This window comes from Argiope bruennichi, chromosome 2 (assembly GCF_947563725.1).
Source record: "Argiope bruennichi chromosome 2, qqArgBrue1.1, whole genome shotgun sequence".
Classification (NCBI taxonomy): domain Eukaryota; kingdom Metazoa; phylum Arthropoda; class Arachnida; order Araneae; family Araneidae; genus Argiope; species Argiope bruennichi.
Window position 1 is genome coordinate 44,605,313 of NC_079152.1, and position 15,481 is coordinate 44,620,793.

A 15,481-nucleotide genomic window follows, 5' to 3' on the forward strand; every position below is an offset into this window, starting at 1 on the left:
TAGTTAATTGATTAATTTAATTAAATTTGTTAATTGATTGATTAATTTTGCACATATTGCAAGGAATTTGAAGGAAGCAGAATCTTGAGAGCTCCATATTTAATATCATAAATTAAAAACCTAAAAACATAAAATGATTAAAATAATAAAAAATACATAGTTTTATATATTTTAAAAAGTGTTTTTTACGATTGTTTATTGTATTTTTTATGTTGTATTTTTATTATTTTTATTGTACATTTACTGCAATGTATGTAATATTTGAAAGTGAAATACGAAATGCAAAGTTAAGTTTTAGTCATCAAGTGGAACTTTGAGTAAATTTCCAATTTCTTAATTTCACATGTAAAATACTATTAATCTAATAAATTTCTTTCGGTTTCTTGTCGAACGTAATAGACTCCAAAAGAGAAACGTTGTGATAAATGAAATACTCTTAAAGCAATTATATTGTTCTTTAAGATGTCGGAAGGTAAGAAAAAGGAAATTTCTCGAATCAGAGATATATTGATGTTATCAATATTCGCTGTAATTTTTAATTAACATTTAATTTCTTGATAAAACTTTTTCTCCTTTATTAATTATATCAGCATGCTCAAAAATAAAACAAAAATAAATATATTTTTTTATACAATTTAACTGAAAAATGTAACATAATAATTTCCAAGGAGCAAGAGATTTGTAAAACCTTTTAAAACCTCCCATCTGAATTTTCGATACAACAAAGTACACGTTCTTACTAAAACGCTCCTACATCTTTTTTTATTTTAAAATCTGTGAAACTAATGTAGCATTTCCTTCAAACAGCTGTTAAAGATGCGACATTTCTAAAACAAGCTCCCTCTGCTCCTCTGAAAGAATCGAATTTTCCCAGCCATGGTTGCTATGGACAGGAAGTTCCGGTATCGATCAGGCCTACGCTTCCTACCTTCCCCTAAATGCTCTCAGCGAATCGGTAGAGTAAATGGAGATTAACCCTCCATAAACCACAAAATGTGCGGTTTACTTAAGTTTAGATTCGTTGGATTTAGTTTATAGTTAGTGCGTCCATAACTAGTTAGAATTATAATAATGAATAACATGCGCACGTTTTCATATAATTTAAATCTGCTATTCCTTCGCCAAGTATATCGCCAAGTATACTTTTATTTGAAATAGTTATTCAGTTTGGATGCATTATAATAGGTGTATGGAAGAATTATATGAAATTGGAAATTTATCTTATATCTGAAAAATAAATGACTTATTTTAAAAGTTTTTCAAAAAGATTAAAAGAAATGAAATGATAAGGAATTTATGAAGTATCTGCAATTGAAGAGACGGTGTATAACAATTTTATATTTAATGTTTACTACGGTAAATGAAGGAGCAAAAAAATGGTATAAGTTTTCATAAATCTCGCCAAGAAAATTCGAACATGACGTTAAAATAATTAAAATAAGTATCACTTTGTAAACATTAGATTTTACTAATGTATTAAAATGTATTTTGCTTGCAGATTAGATTTTATTAGTGTGCTAGAAAATATCTTTTATTAAAACCAAAAAAAAAAAAATGTTTCTTTTTAATATCTATGATAGAAGAAAATATAAACTTTCGGATCTAATGGGCATACATGTTTCGGAGCTCAGATTTCATTAAATAATATATCTTATTTTTACATGGTTCATTGTAGAATGGATCAATTTTACATGGGATTTAAAAGTATAAAAATCTGTTTGATGTAAAAGTAGGTTCGGGAGGGTTAAGCAATAAAATTATTTGTTTCGAACCCTCAAACTAATTTTGAAATGGACTTAAGTTAAAAATTGAAATAGATGGTAATTAATTTCATATCATTTAATGAAAATAAGACTTCGAATAGGGACTTCATTTAGGTAATGATTGAATTTTCATATTTTGTGTATCAATGAAAATTTTAGATGGAGTGAATAAAATAAAGCTGTGATCAGCGAAATGGAGTTTATCTAAGAAAATCAACAACTGATTAATTCAATTGGAATCATTATCTTTCCACAAACATCCACTTCAGGGGAGCGAACAATTGTGAAAGGATGTAATTAATGTGCATCTGATCCACCCTTCAGATCATTAAAGGGATCTGCTCCCGAGTTTTACAGTTTGAAGTTCAAACTACACCACCGGACCCTTGCACCATCGAATTCCAATGCATTCAATGTATAGTAATATAAATAAATTGTTAACTTACCAAAATAAAATAAATTTTTGTTGAAATGAATTAGTATTTACTTATCACAAAGTATTGCAGTAATTAATTTCCATACTCTTAAAGTTTAATAAACATATTTTAAAATCTTTCCAAAAAAATAGAAAAAAATTGAATCTGTCAGAAAGCATAAAACTATTGAATGATTGTAAAGATTAACAATTTCGTTGTTAAATTCTGCAAATTACGATAAATTACAAAAGAAAATATTAATAAGAAATAAAGAAAATATTTTAATCTAATTAATTAATATTTTATAGAACATATAAGTATGTATTAAACAGTGTAATGACATTAGTTATTTATTGTACTTAATTCTATTTTTTAATTCATTTTTAAGATTATTTATGAATATTAAAATTTAGTGCTACATCAGTGAAACATTTATTTTTCAGGTTTAAGCAGGAAGGAATTTTAAATGCAATATTCTGTTCAACGACTGACTTATTTCTAAAATCACAATTCCAATAATTAGATAAAGAGAATGCTTTGCTTTTAATAATATTGTTACAAATCTGTAATTTTGCTTCCCAGCTCGAATAGTGTCATTATAAGAAAGACCGTTTTACAGACTGTCGGATGCCGAGTCAGTGGTCCCAGAGCTTGACGACAACTTGGCGACTTTGGCGACAAAATGGATAATACTCGAAACTTCGAGAATTTTGTTGATCTGTCCATTAGGAACCGAGATACGCCAGATTGGTCTTGAAGATTCCAGCCCCGTCTCCCAGACCTATAAAAGGCCGGCACTCTCAAGCTATGTCGAATGGAGTAGTCGGAGTCGCCGACAAGAAACGAGCCTTCCAGAGAATAGCGAAGAAACGGCGAATTACCAGCGTTGTGTGGAGTGAGTACTGAACTACTGTGTGCCGAATCCTGTGGAGGAAGCGTCGTATATTGTGTGTAGCCAGTTGTGAGAAGTAGTGACTCGGCAGCTAAAGTGAGAGAAGACAGAGAGAAGTTCGTTTGGAGAGACTATAGAGGGAAGATCCGAGGATCCCATTCCTACTGGATTCTGTCTAGCCGCTTCGTGTGCTGTGGACAATTACTACTTGTGGGCTACTGTAGTCTATAGTGTGCTGCTGTGTGCTGTCCTGTGTTAGTCACGGCTGTAAATATTTGTCGTTTGTGTATTCGTCGTCTTTGTGTACTCTTATTTTTGTGTAAATAAAAGTCGTCGTCGTTTTCTACTGAGACCTGCTGATTGTGTGTGCTTTCATACCATATCATTACCACTACCAAAAAGAACCCGAAGGCAGAAGAGGAAAATTCGTAATAACATTAATTTTGATAAATTTATAATTTTTTTAAAATCCTTAGTTGTTAAATTCACAATTGAAATTATAAAATTCATAATTTGATAAAATTTTGAAAAATTATTTAGATATTTAACTGATTCTGCATTCTGCTTTCGCTTAATTGCTTATTTACATTAAAAAAAATTAACGCACATTTTTTTTATTCCTAGCTCATAATTAGAACATATTTTTTCGGTTATCGAAGATAGAACAACGCATTATTTTATTCCCAATAAATATGCGTTAAATTGGAGACTTGTTTCCTAGCGAAAAATATTTACTAAAGCGCTTTGTTTTTCCTAAACAAATATTTTTATTTCTGAAATATTCTTTCTTTCATAGACATTTGAAATAAATATTTATTTAAATCAGAACTTTCAAGATTTACTTAAGAAGGATGAAATGTTTTATTAAATTTTCCAGCCTCTGCCACAATAAAGATGTGCGCAGCTGCCTTTGGAATTTTTTGTTACCCTAATAGTTGCTGCAATTGTACGAAAATACGCATACATCAAATATCAATATTGATAATTATCAAAATTAATGAAACGTAATAAAATGTATGACTAAACATTAATAATTTCTTATTTAAGAGGTAATATTTATTCAGTTTTAAATCATTGATTCATCCCTTTCGCTAAATATTTTACGAGGATTATAAATAAAGTAACCACACTCCCAAACAAATTGTTTAAGAAAACCCATATTATTGATTTCTGTGAGTAATACGAGTTATTTCATTTCACGGTTGTTCTTTTTTTTACACTTGTTGCGTATTATTTTATTTAAAACTATCTGATTAATGCTGAATTTAGACATGAAGTGAGAGAAATAAGAAAAAAAAAGAGAGAAGTATTGTCAATTTTTAATTTTGTATTATAAATAAAGGAAGAACGCTGCTGACAATCCGAATTTTTTAAAAGTGTTTTACGCCATTATTTTTGGTGGAAATACAAAGTTATTAGTATTTTAATTTACTTCCAGTGTGCCGTGAAAAATAGTGAATAGTGATAAAAGAAAATGGATTTAAATTTGATATCAAGTATCTTCCTGGCAACTGAGGACCATGAACAGATTTAGTATTGTCAAGAAGTTTAGTTAAGAAATGATGCTACACCAATCAAGGAAAGCAAACTTGACAAGATCAAATTATTATTTATGTTTCGCCAAGATCATATGAATTATAAAATTCATAATGATAATGGTGCAATTAAATATCAATCGGTTTATCTTTTTATTGGAAAGACTAGAAATTCTGTGGATTGATGATCAAAAATGATGGTAAAATATTATCAATAAAATTTATCGTATGGAACTAATCAAAACTTATTAGTTATTTATGAATAATGCTTCAGTTTGTTATTAAAAACGCAATTGTTTTCTCACCAACCAAATATTTCTGTGAAATGTATAGATATATTTTTATTTCCTATAGCATATTTTTGCTGTAATACTTATAAAAGCAGAAAGATTGGAAAAATTATAAAATGTATGTAATGTTCATATTTGTTAAAACTTTCTATTTAAAAACGTGTTGTCAGAATACAATGAGGTACCGAGAAACCATAAAAAAACTTCCTCGATATGTGGATCAATAGAAGCATATTTATTCAACCAATCGAAAGGAAATTTAAGATACTATAATCCGAAGAAAAGCACTTGAGGTTGAGTTCTCATGGTTGAAATGACAGCGTTCGAAATTTTCTAATGTTCATCGCCACGTTTGTTCTTTGCAAATAGTTCAGCATATTAGAAAACTATAAAAGGGATTGAAACGATTCACGTACAACATACCCAACTTCATAGACGATAATGCATTGTTGTAGAAAATTGTTGACAATCACGAAGAACGTAACATCACAGGAGAAATTAGTATAATTTGAAGTTCCATGGCATCTTTCAGTTCTAATAGATCTCGTGAATTTGATGTATATTCCTCAAATTTCAGATATTCTCAGAATCAGAAATCCAACATAGTGAAATCAGGGAATCTCGGTGACTACATCGCTAAAGTGCTATTACAGCACTTATCGAACGCATGAGGCGAAGTGTCACCATCCTGTTTCCATATAGTGTCAGTTATGATATTTCGCTGCTGCAATTCTGGCATTACAAAATTCTGTAACGTTATTTCATAGTAGATGCTATGATGGAGAGCGTTTTCATACCTGAGAAAGTAACCTCTTCGAAGAAGTACAAACCGAGAACGATTGCGATGTTGCCTCATACATTCGCTTTAGTTTCATATATGGGTGCTGATGTCACATTATGAGAATTTTCGTCAATCCTTGAGAGTCAGTTCTTGTCGTTTACATTTCGATTGAGAAGATGTTTCATCTATCAATAATATCCACAGAGGCCACCAGTTATCATGAATATTTCTGAGGAGTTCAAAATTAACAAAATTAAAAAAAAATTCTCCTTTTTTTCGTTTTGCTAAACAGATTTTGAAGCTTAATATTCTACTCATAAATTCATATTGTTGAGGCAGCATTTTTCCGGTTTAAATAAAACAGCTTACCATTTAATCTTGTTTACTTGTAATTGTCATTTCGTTTCTGCGTTCGAACACTTGATAAAGAAACAGGTTTCCTACACTGCTTATTAAAAATTTTCCAAAACCTATGCTTTGCAGATGGTGTTCTGAGAATGGTGCTTTAACTGGCTACTTCTGTTCTTGGTCTACCCTACCAACGATCCATATACCAAGAGGGTATAAGACCTTGAAGATCGCTTGGGAGAACTGTCTAAGCTTAAGAATTATGCAAAATGCATCAATACACATTCTCTCTGCGTTTTCAATAATCCTTTAGAATGATCCTTTTTTTTGCAAATGTTTTATGCTGGTAAATTCTTAAATTCTTCACCCGTACATACTCCTAAAAACATTCATGGGTTCTTCAAATATGCGTATCAATTTTCGAAGAAAAAAAAAGTGGGTAATACAATTCGAAAATTCCTAGTTGTTATCAAAACAACAGCAATCGTGAGAGAATCGTCATGACAATCTCAAGCGCATACCTGCAAATAACAATATCTAGAATTTCCTTTCTATTGATTGAGTGGATTTCTAGAGAGTTCATATATTAAAAATACTTTTTTATCACTATCCTGTACATATATGTGCTATTTCTTCAATTTGGATTGTGAAGAAATCTTAACAAAAGGATGTAACAAAAGGATGATGAGATTCACAAATCTTAACAAACTTAACAAATGGATGTTTTCCTAGGTGAATATAAATAAAGTTTAACAAAATAATGTATTGATGGCACGAGGAATATGGCAAAAATTAATTAAGCCATAATATTTTTTTTGAGAATGCAAAGAAATAATATCCGTAAACTGACTTCTGAGCGACCAAATCGTCATTTAATTATACGATTAAAAATCTACAAGGAAATAAATTGCATTTTAATTGTTCATTAATTTTCGTGAAATTTCATTCTTATGAAAAATTGTTACAACATATTCACCCTAATTATTATCAAAAATTGTGAATTAGATTGTAATAGCCAGCGCCATTTTATTAAAAACATACTTCATGAATTGAAGCGTGAAATGGCACTTTTATTAAAACGAAAAATAATACGTAAAATAGGACGCATCGCTGGTAATAAATGTGTTAATTAAATTTGCTTGAAAAATGAAATATGTTCATTTCTATCTGTAATAACTCTTTACTTCAATTTATTTTTCTTAAGAATGACCCAGATCTTTTTAAAAATGACTTTAAACATGCCATTTTCCTTTAATTCATAATTTCAAGATTGATTTGATTTGTGAATCTCTGTGGTTTTTGCATGTTTTCTGCTTTCAAATATATTATATTACTTTATATTGCAGTTTTTATTTACAAAAATGCTTGAAAGTATTACCGAAAGAACAGAAAACCAATGTTGAAAATTACAAATTAATATTTGCTTTCTGTATAATGTGGCTATCCAAAATTCTATTCTTTTTCATCAAATTCTATTCATCCCCCAAATGCCTTTGTATCCAAATCTTGCTGGCAAATTTTGTGTTAAGGAACATATTTTATATGGTCAAAGTTCAAATACGGTTCGTCTCAGTTTTTTTGGAGGTATTCGCAGAAATGCTTACATATAATAAGTGTGAATACTTTTAATTGACTAATTAAAAATATCCATACACTTTTGGGAATAATTTCAGAAAATGCCAGTTTTAATATTGATACAATTGATATGATATTAGTGGAAATTTAATGTTAACGCAATGACTCAACTTGAAAATGATTGTTAACACAATAATGGCAAAAAAAATGTAATTTTTTTTGGGGGGGTATGGAATAGTTGTTTTATTTCTGTGTCTAATTCTACGTCAGTTTTCATTTTGTTTTGTTGCAGCTGCATAGAAAAAAAAACTTTCCTAAAAACAATGTGACCTTAAAACAACGTAATCAACTGATTCGGCAAAATTCGAAGCATAAGAAAAAAGTTAGAAGCAATTTCATCAATGTTTCTTAGGAAATGAGTTTCGTTTGTTTTTTAATTTCTCTGAAATATCAATATCCCGAATTTTTACTTCCGGGGGTAAGGGGCATGGATGGATAATAGGCGCAATTTTAACAAATGTAATTAAATGATTTATTATTTATGACGCAAGTGAAATAGAAGTACCAAGGAAGATATAGGATTTAGAGCTCTGTTACTTTAAAATTCATTATCTTCTATACAGGATGTCGGCACTTACTGTGACCTCATAACTAAGTTATAAATTGTTAGATATATACATATTGTTCCAGTTGCAAAAATGATTTAAACCTTTATTGGAGAAATGCTTTAACCCTTTGTTGGAAAAATGCTTTATCCTTTATTGGAAAAATGCTTCAACCCTTTATTGGAAAAATGCTTTACTCTTTATTGGAAAAATGCTTTAACCCTTTATTAAACGAATTATTTTAGCATCAATTTTTTTAAATTCGATTTGAACCATTAGTTAAGTTTTGATACAGTATAACTGCAGGAAGAAAAAAAAACTTTTTTAATTAATTAAAATAATTTAATTAATTAAATTAATAATAAAATGTTAATGTTATTTATGGCTGATATTTACTACTTTCTATTGGAAATATATTCATCGTGTTCTTTCATGTAATTTTATAAAAAATAGTCATATTATGACGATGTCATCCGGATTTAAACAATACTTTAAAGTATCGTCGGTAAATAAAGGGTTAAATGAAGGAAAAAATGACATATTACATTGATGGAGAATCAATAACTATTTTCTCTGAACATTCCGAAATCAAACTTTTCATACAGTTCCGGATCCTATCATTCATAGTTAGCAAATATCCTCGACAATGTAACATTTTAAATAAAAAAAGCACATTCTTTCTTAACTAAAATTGATTGATCTTAAATTGTAAAAAATCATCATTTTAAACAAATTTTAGAGATAATTTCGGTACCTTGGGAAAGATATGGAATCGTTTGTAAATTGTATGCAATCTTTAATTAGATTAAACATTTATAACTCGGTCATTTTCGTCATAAACTATTTTTTACCATATGTTTCAGAGTGCCAATAGTTTTTACGAAATATGGCTTATAGGACTGAAGGATCGTATAAAAAGTTCGAGTTGGTAACTTTTTCAGAAATATGTTTGTTGAGCGACATAAAATATAATTGTCCCCGTTATTTAAAGCATTTTTATTGTTGAAATTATTTGTTTATTTCTATTGTTTAGAAATTTACTATTGGGTTATTATAACAGTAGAACATCCTATATATTTGAATCATATTTTAGTTTAGCCACCTAAATGCACGCTAACACAGTTCTTTATACTATATTCATATCAAATAATAATTGAACAAATATTAATATTTCGTTGTTTACTTTCCAACAATTATTTTTTTGACTATAAAAGTATGTCTGGCTTGTACATTGAGTTGTAAAGTTTTTGATAATTAAATATATAATTAAAGAGACGAGACTACTTACATTTGAGAGGAATTTTTTTTTTGATAAAAGCTATTAAAAAAAATGCGTTATATCTCCTTGTTAAAAAACACATAAAAAATATAAAAATTAAACAAAACAAGCGTATACCTATAAATGTTCTGTTTTATAAATTGACTAATATAATTGAAATTTCAACAAAATTCAAAGCAAGTAGTTAACAGTACAGACAGAATTCTAATGGAAAGATTATAATTTCTTTTACACATTAGATACATAACAACGTTATCTTTAAAATGATATCAACACAAGAAATTAATTAATGCAAAAATTTTATAAAAGTTTATATGTCATAACGTAGACATTATCCTTTATTTTCCAAATATTTTGCTATGAAAAATCTATGAATAATGTATTTGTTCTACATAAAAACCTTTAGTTTAATCTATAGCAACAGTATACAAAATATTTCCTTAAGCCTTCATTATAAATTTTAATTAATTTTAGAGTTATTATGTTAATGATCGATAATTTATTTCGCAAAAATAATTGTGAGAAAAACTTGATTAAAGTTTGTAGATACTGTAAAAAAAAAAAAAAAACTTCTTCCTTCGAGGTATTTATTTTCTCCTTATTTATACGTTCAACCTTTTTGTCTTCATACATAAACATTTTTTTTTCTCTCGATAGGCTCGCATTTTTACTTTCTCCTATATGGAGTATAGAGGAAGTATAGCAATCTTCAAAAAATTGAACTCGAAATTTTAACCACTCTTAACGTTTTAGATCTCCCTGAGTTCAAAAAAACATATTTTTGGAAAATGTCCACTGTTTATTTGTCTATCACAAAGAAAGCTCAAAAATTTGGGTTAAGGTCTCTGAAATTTGGGTTAAGGTCTTTATACAAAATTTGCAGATTTCTATCAAATTTTGAGTTAAATTTGTTCTAAGGACGTCTATTGAATATCTAAAAAGTCCGCATCATCTAATTTCAAGATTAAACAATTTTATAAGCTTATGCTTCAATTTACTGTTAATTTTTAAAAATTTCTCGTAATTCTTTCGCTTTGGAACTTATGCATTTATTAGATATGATTTTAATGTAATTCTATATCATTAGAAAAATTTAGTTTTGCTCTATTTTTTATATTAAATGTTTAATATAATAATTTTTTTAACATTTTTGAATTTTAACACTGATTTTTAGAATGCGTTTTCTTTGAATTAACTCGTGTTCTACCTTTGGAATCACACTTCTTAAAAGTGTATTTAAGGCATTCCTCCATGGTGGACTTTTTAACAATAAAATAAGTATTTTCTAATTATAACTATGTGCCTAGAAATACAATGCATTTCTTATCATTCGATTTAAAAAGCATTTAAAAAATTAAGTTTATATGATATGTGTCTTAAGCTAATTAATCCTCCAATTTGAATAATGTCTATAAATTACAGCAGTTTTTTTATTGTGTGCGTGCGTGCGTGCGCGTGTGTGTGTGTGTGTGTGTGTGTGTGCAGTAGATGCGACATATTTCTAAAAGCTCAGGGCATACTTTAATTAGATCAGGTATACAGAAACAAGGCAATTTTGTATTAAATATGGACACCAAACGCTAAGAGATTGTAATATGAAGATTTTTGTCATTAAATTAAATATTAGAAAAATATACCAAATAAAATATGTAAAATATGTCACACGTATTTAACAGAGTGTAAATTTACAATCGCTAAATAATGCAGCGTGTATAACTTTGAACGGTTAGTCCCTTGAACACTCTTAGTCAAAAGATTTGCTTTTGATACTGCTTGCTATTTGACATCTTCGTAAGATATATACAGGCTTGTAATGTTGAAATTCATCCAATTTGCTTATTGTTCATTTTTAAATTAAATTTGTATTATGAATTTAATCTTCTTAATCCACAAACGAAAACTCTTCTGTAATTACCTGCAGGGTATTATAGGGTTACAAGTACATTTTGCAATAGAAAATGATACCTTGGTGTATTTGGATATCCTTGTTCCAATGCAAATTGTACTTGATTCTTCATATATCAATTATCCCTTTTCTCAAGATTTTATAAAAACTATGCATCTTAATATTCTGATTTACTTCAGCTTATTGAATTAACAAGAGTAACAGAGTTTTTCTAATTCGAGTAATTCGGTATTGTTTTAACGAAATCCCAATCCCATGATTAAATGAAGAAATGGTTTTTTCGTTTTCACGTAGTTTTTCTCTTTTTATTTTTAAATCAATTTTAGCTATATTTAAGTCCCGTTTTAAAATAAAAGATATTTTTGGATGCTTATATTTTTAATTATAACCGAAATCAGAGAACAACGATGACATCGAAGCAAGGAAGAAATGACTATTTGCGTCTGTCTATCCCTCCACATTATACTAGTGAAAGGCCCAGTCTTTTTTACGTATATTATTTTACATTATAACAAAGATTAAATAATGATTCATTTTAATTAATTGAAATATAAGTATTTAATCATGATGTAAAGTCATATAATTTCGGTGAGAAATTGCTATCGTATTAAGAAATTAAAGCAAAGTAAATTATTTTAAGAGCTCATACCAAAATCTTTAGTTATTTTCATTAGTCTAATATGAAGCAAAATTTTCGAAATAAAAGTGCAGCTCTCTACTACTTAGTTAAAAAAATTGACATAATTATATTGCCAAAATAATTCTTTTTTAACATTTATTTGAAAATTACATTTCCATAATTTAGAGTTCAAAACATTAATTTAGAAAAAAATCTACAAGAATAGGGAAACATTTCTTCATTTAATATTGAATTTTATAAAACTTATTTAGAATAATTCTGAATAAAGTAAATCTTTCGTCATAAATCAGAAATTTATAAGAAGAAGAGTTAAATGGAAAAATACTTTTCAGACATTTGAATATATTTAAATTCAAACATGAAATTTCAGAGAAATGAGCTGTTTTTAAATACGAGTTAATGATAAACTTTCATCGAGTCAGTTTTTACTTTTTTTTAATTCCTAGAAGTCTTACTCATCAGGTTGTTCGATGATTTGCAAATTATATTTCGGCTCATCTTTGAAAGAAAATTCCGATGTTATTTGATTAAAAAAAATCATAAAAACATTCTACTGACGAGCCAATGCGTTCGAAATAAATTACTTTTTCAAAATCATTGGCTGAAATATTAAAAACTTTGCGCAATATTATTACACGGAGAAATCTGAGACCTTGAAGATTTTCCAAGTATTTATGCGAAGAATAACAGTCCCAGGAATCTCGTTTTACTAAACTTCAGCTATTTGTCATACGATGCATTCAATTATAAATTAGTTTTCGCAACCTCAATTTATTAGCAGCTTCATAATAAGAAATAAACTTTTAAATTATAAAAAGAAAAAAAGTTTTATTCAATATTTGAATCAAACTTTTATTGGCTTTTTATTCACTCATTTGAAACTATTAGTATTCTTTGAAGTTCATTTTATTTTTAAACATTAATTAAATATAAAGGATGAAACAGATTTTTTTAACATTTCATTCAACTGAAAAAAGTCTTAAAATGTGTTTACAATCGGCATCACAAATAGAATTCGTAAGTTGTTATGAAATAGGGATCCAGCAATTATTTTATGGATTTCGGATTCCCTTTTGCAAACTATTAACAAATTTGTGGCTTTGCTCTGTAATAGAGATTCAACCGTTCATTACAACCAAGCATTCCATCCACACGTACAGGTTCTATCAACCTTTGGCGGACATATTTAGATTTTTGAAGAAGCAGTTGTTAAAGAAGCTGCCAGATTACATCTTTGTGTCAATATCTTAAAGGAAAATGTGTATCAATGTATCTCTGTGCAAAATAAGTTTATTGCACTTGTGGTGATAGCATATAAGCCAGTTAACAACTACGCTACACGAGCATATGCTTTTGTATCTTGGTTATGTTACTGGACTGCGAACCACAAGGTCGCAGGTTCTATCCTCGCGCAATTCAATCCGCTAAATTGATAACCTCGGACGAAGAATCTTCAACCTTCGTACAGCTGTTGTGGCGCCATCTACCCGCAACCAAAGTCGTCAGACTCACTTGACGCAGCAACCCAAACACTCTGGTCATAACTCTTGGCGCTACTCATATGGGTACAGGCGCATTTGAGTCAACAGCTAATACATTGCCACTCAACAGCCATATCGTTCGTCTCATCTCCGACTCACTGGAGGGAGAGTCTGTGGTGAATAGCATATAAACCAGTTAACAAGCGTACACGAGTATTTTTGTTCTTAATGTGATTCACTGTTTTGAAACTATACAGGAAAAAAGGATCGTTTTTCAGAATTAATTATTCGTTTAATTCTAGAAGGAAACAACGTATGTTTTTTCTGCTTTAATTTAATAATTGTAGCAAGAAATAATAGGGTATTAAATAATGGTAAATGCACTGCAACAAATATGCAAATTAAGTTTATTGCATTGTACTTATTATTGTCTGTTATCCTAACGTGGTATTTTATCGAGAATGTGATTCACTGTTTTCGCTAAAGAATACAGGAAAAAAATGTAATGACGTTTCCTTCAGGAATTAAACAAATAACTAATTCTGGAAAAAAACAGCATCAAAATTTTTTCCTCTTTAATTCACTAATTGCGTAAAGAAATAATAGGGTATTAGGTAATGATAAGTTCACGCAACAAACTTATTTTGAAGGGAATGATTCTTTCAAGAATAGATATAAAGATACCTTCTGTCAGCTTCCGCGATAACTATTTCTTCACACCAATTGCTAATCAAAATGTGCTCGCCAAAGGCTAACAGAATTTGAAAGTGCTGATGATGTATTTGGAAGACATTTTAAAACAAATTAGTCTGAGGATCTCGTCATTTGAAAGTTGCTCGTCACAAATTTAAGAGAAATATCTGGTATCTCTGAAATCGTATAACTTACTCTGTTGATGATACCGTAAATATATTACTGTTGATGACTCAGTTTCGAATTATTATTAAAGAAACAGTTATAAAGAAATTATTGTCAATTACTCTGCTAAATAATAGCTTAAATTTCCATTCATGTTTATTTCATGTTTTTGAGTTTTGATAAATTACTTTCTACTATAAAATTAGTCCATAATAAATATTTTTATACAAAATTTGTGTTCTGATTCATTATTTTTTTAAATATGCATTTGTAAAATTTCATGCTTTGGTTAAATGGTAGAAGATTAACATAATATTTTGAATAAAATATCTAATAAAATTTTAATTATCTATTCATATATTCTGCAAGCTTCTTAAAGCTCACTGACTGCAAACCGAGGAGTTCTGCAACAAAGGACGATGTAAATTCGCAAGAAAAAAATGCAATTAGTTAAGTAAAAATATTAATTTAGGGCATTTTAATAACTCTGAATTGAAAATTCTAAAGTTTCGCAATAGTTAATTATAATTACTCACTTATGAAAAGTTATTTTTTTTTATCTTTTGGTAGTAATTAGGTAGCATTTTAAAGATGCAGGGAGAAAAATCAATAAAAATTCATTAGCTGTGGAGGACATATATTTAACTTTAAATCGTTGATTATTTACGTAGAAAAAGCTCTGTTTCTTTGAAAATTATTATTCAGTGCTTCTTTTTCATATATATATATGTGTATATATACATATATTGTCATGAATAAACTTTAAAAAATACTTTTTAACAATAGATTGTTGTTTACTTTTAAAGGCAAAGAGAAAAATAACAAAAGGAAACGCTCTCAATGTTGCGTTTGAGATCAAGATTAATGTATAAAACACACACATGCAGTTTCTGGAAACTTCCAATCAATCTCTGTATGATGCTGTCAATGAATGTTATTGTTTCTATATTTTCATTCATACGATTATCTTTCTCGCTTCTGGTTATTAAACTTAAGTCCACTTGAGTTTAATCATTATTGAAATCTAAAGTAATTATTTATTTCTTAGAAATTCCATCATTTATGCTTTTTAATGTAGTATTATTCCCTTCGTAGATGAATGGCTCCCAGTT

At 28.7% G+C, this 15,481-nt stretch overlaps 1 protein-coding gene across 1 annotated transcript in view; it reads left to right on the forward strand.

Moving 5' to 3' along the window:
• The first annotated feature begins 876 nt into the window (after nucleotides 1-876).
• Nucleotides 877-15,481, forward strand: part of LOC129962177 (clotting factor B-like) — a 91,009-nt gene continuing 76,404 nt past the window's right edge. Inside the window, exons 1-2 of the mRNA XM_056075916.1 lie at nucleotides 877-960; nucleotides 2,909-3,074. Coding sequence (XP_055931891.1) covers nucleotides 877-960; nucleotides 2,909-3,074 — 250 coding nt within the window. The remainder of the gene's footprint in view (nucleotides 961-2,908; nucleotides 3,075-15,481) is intronic.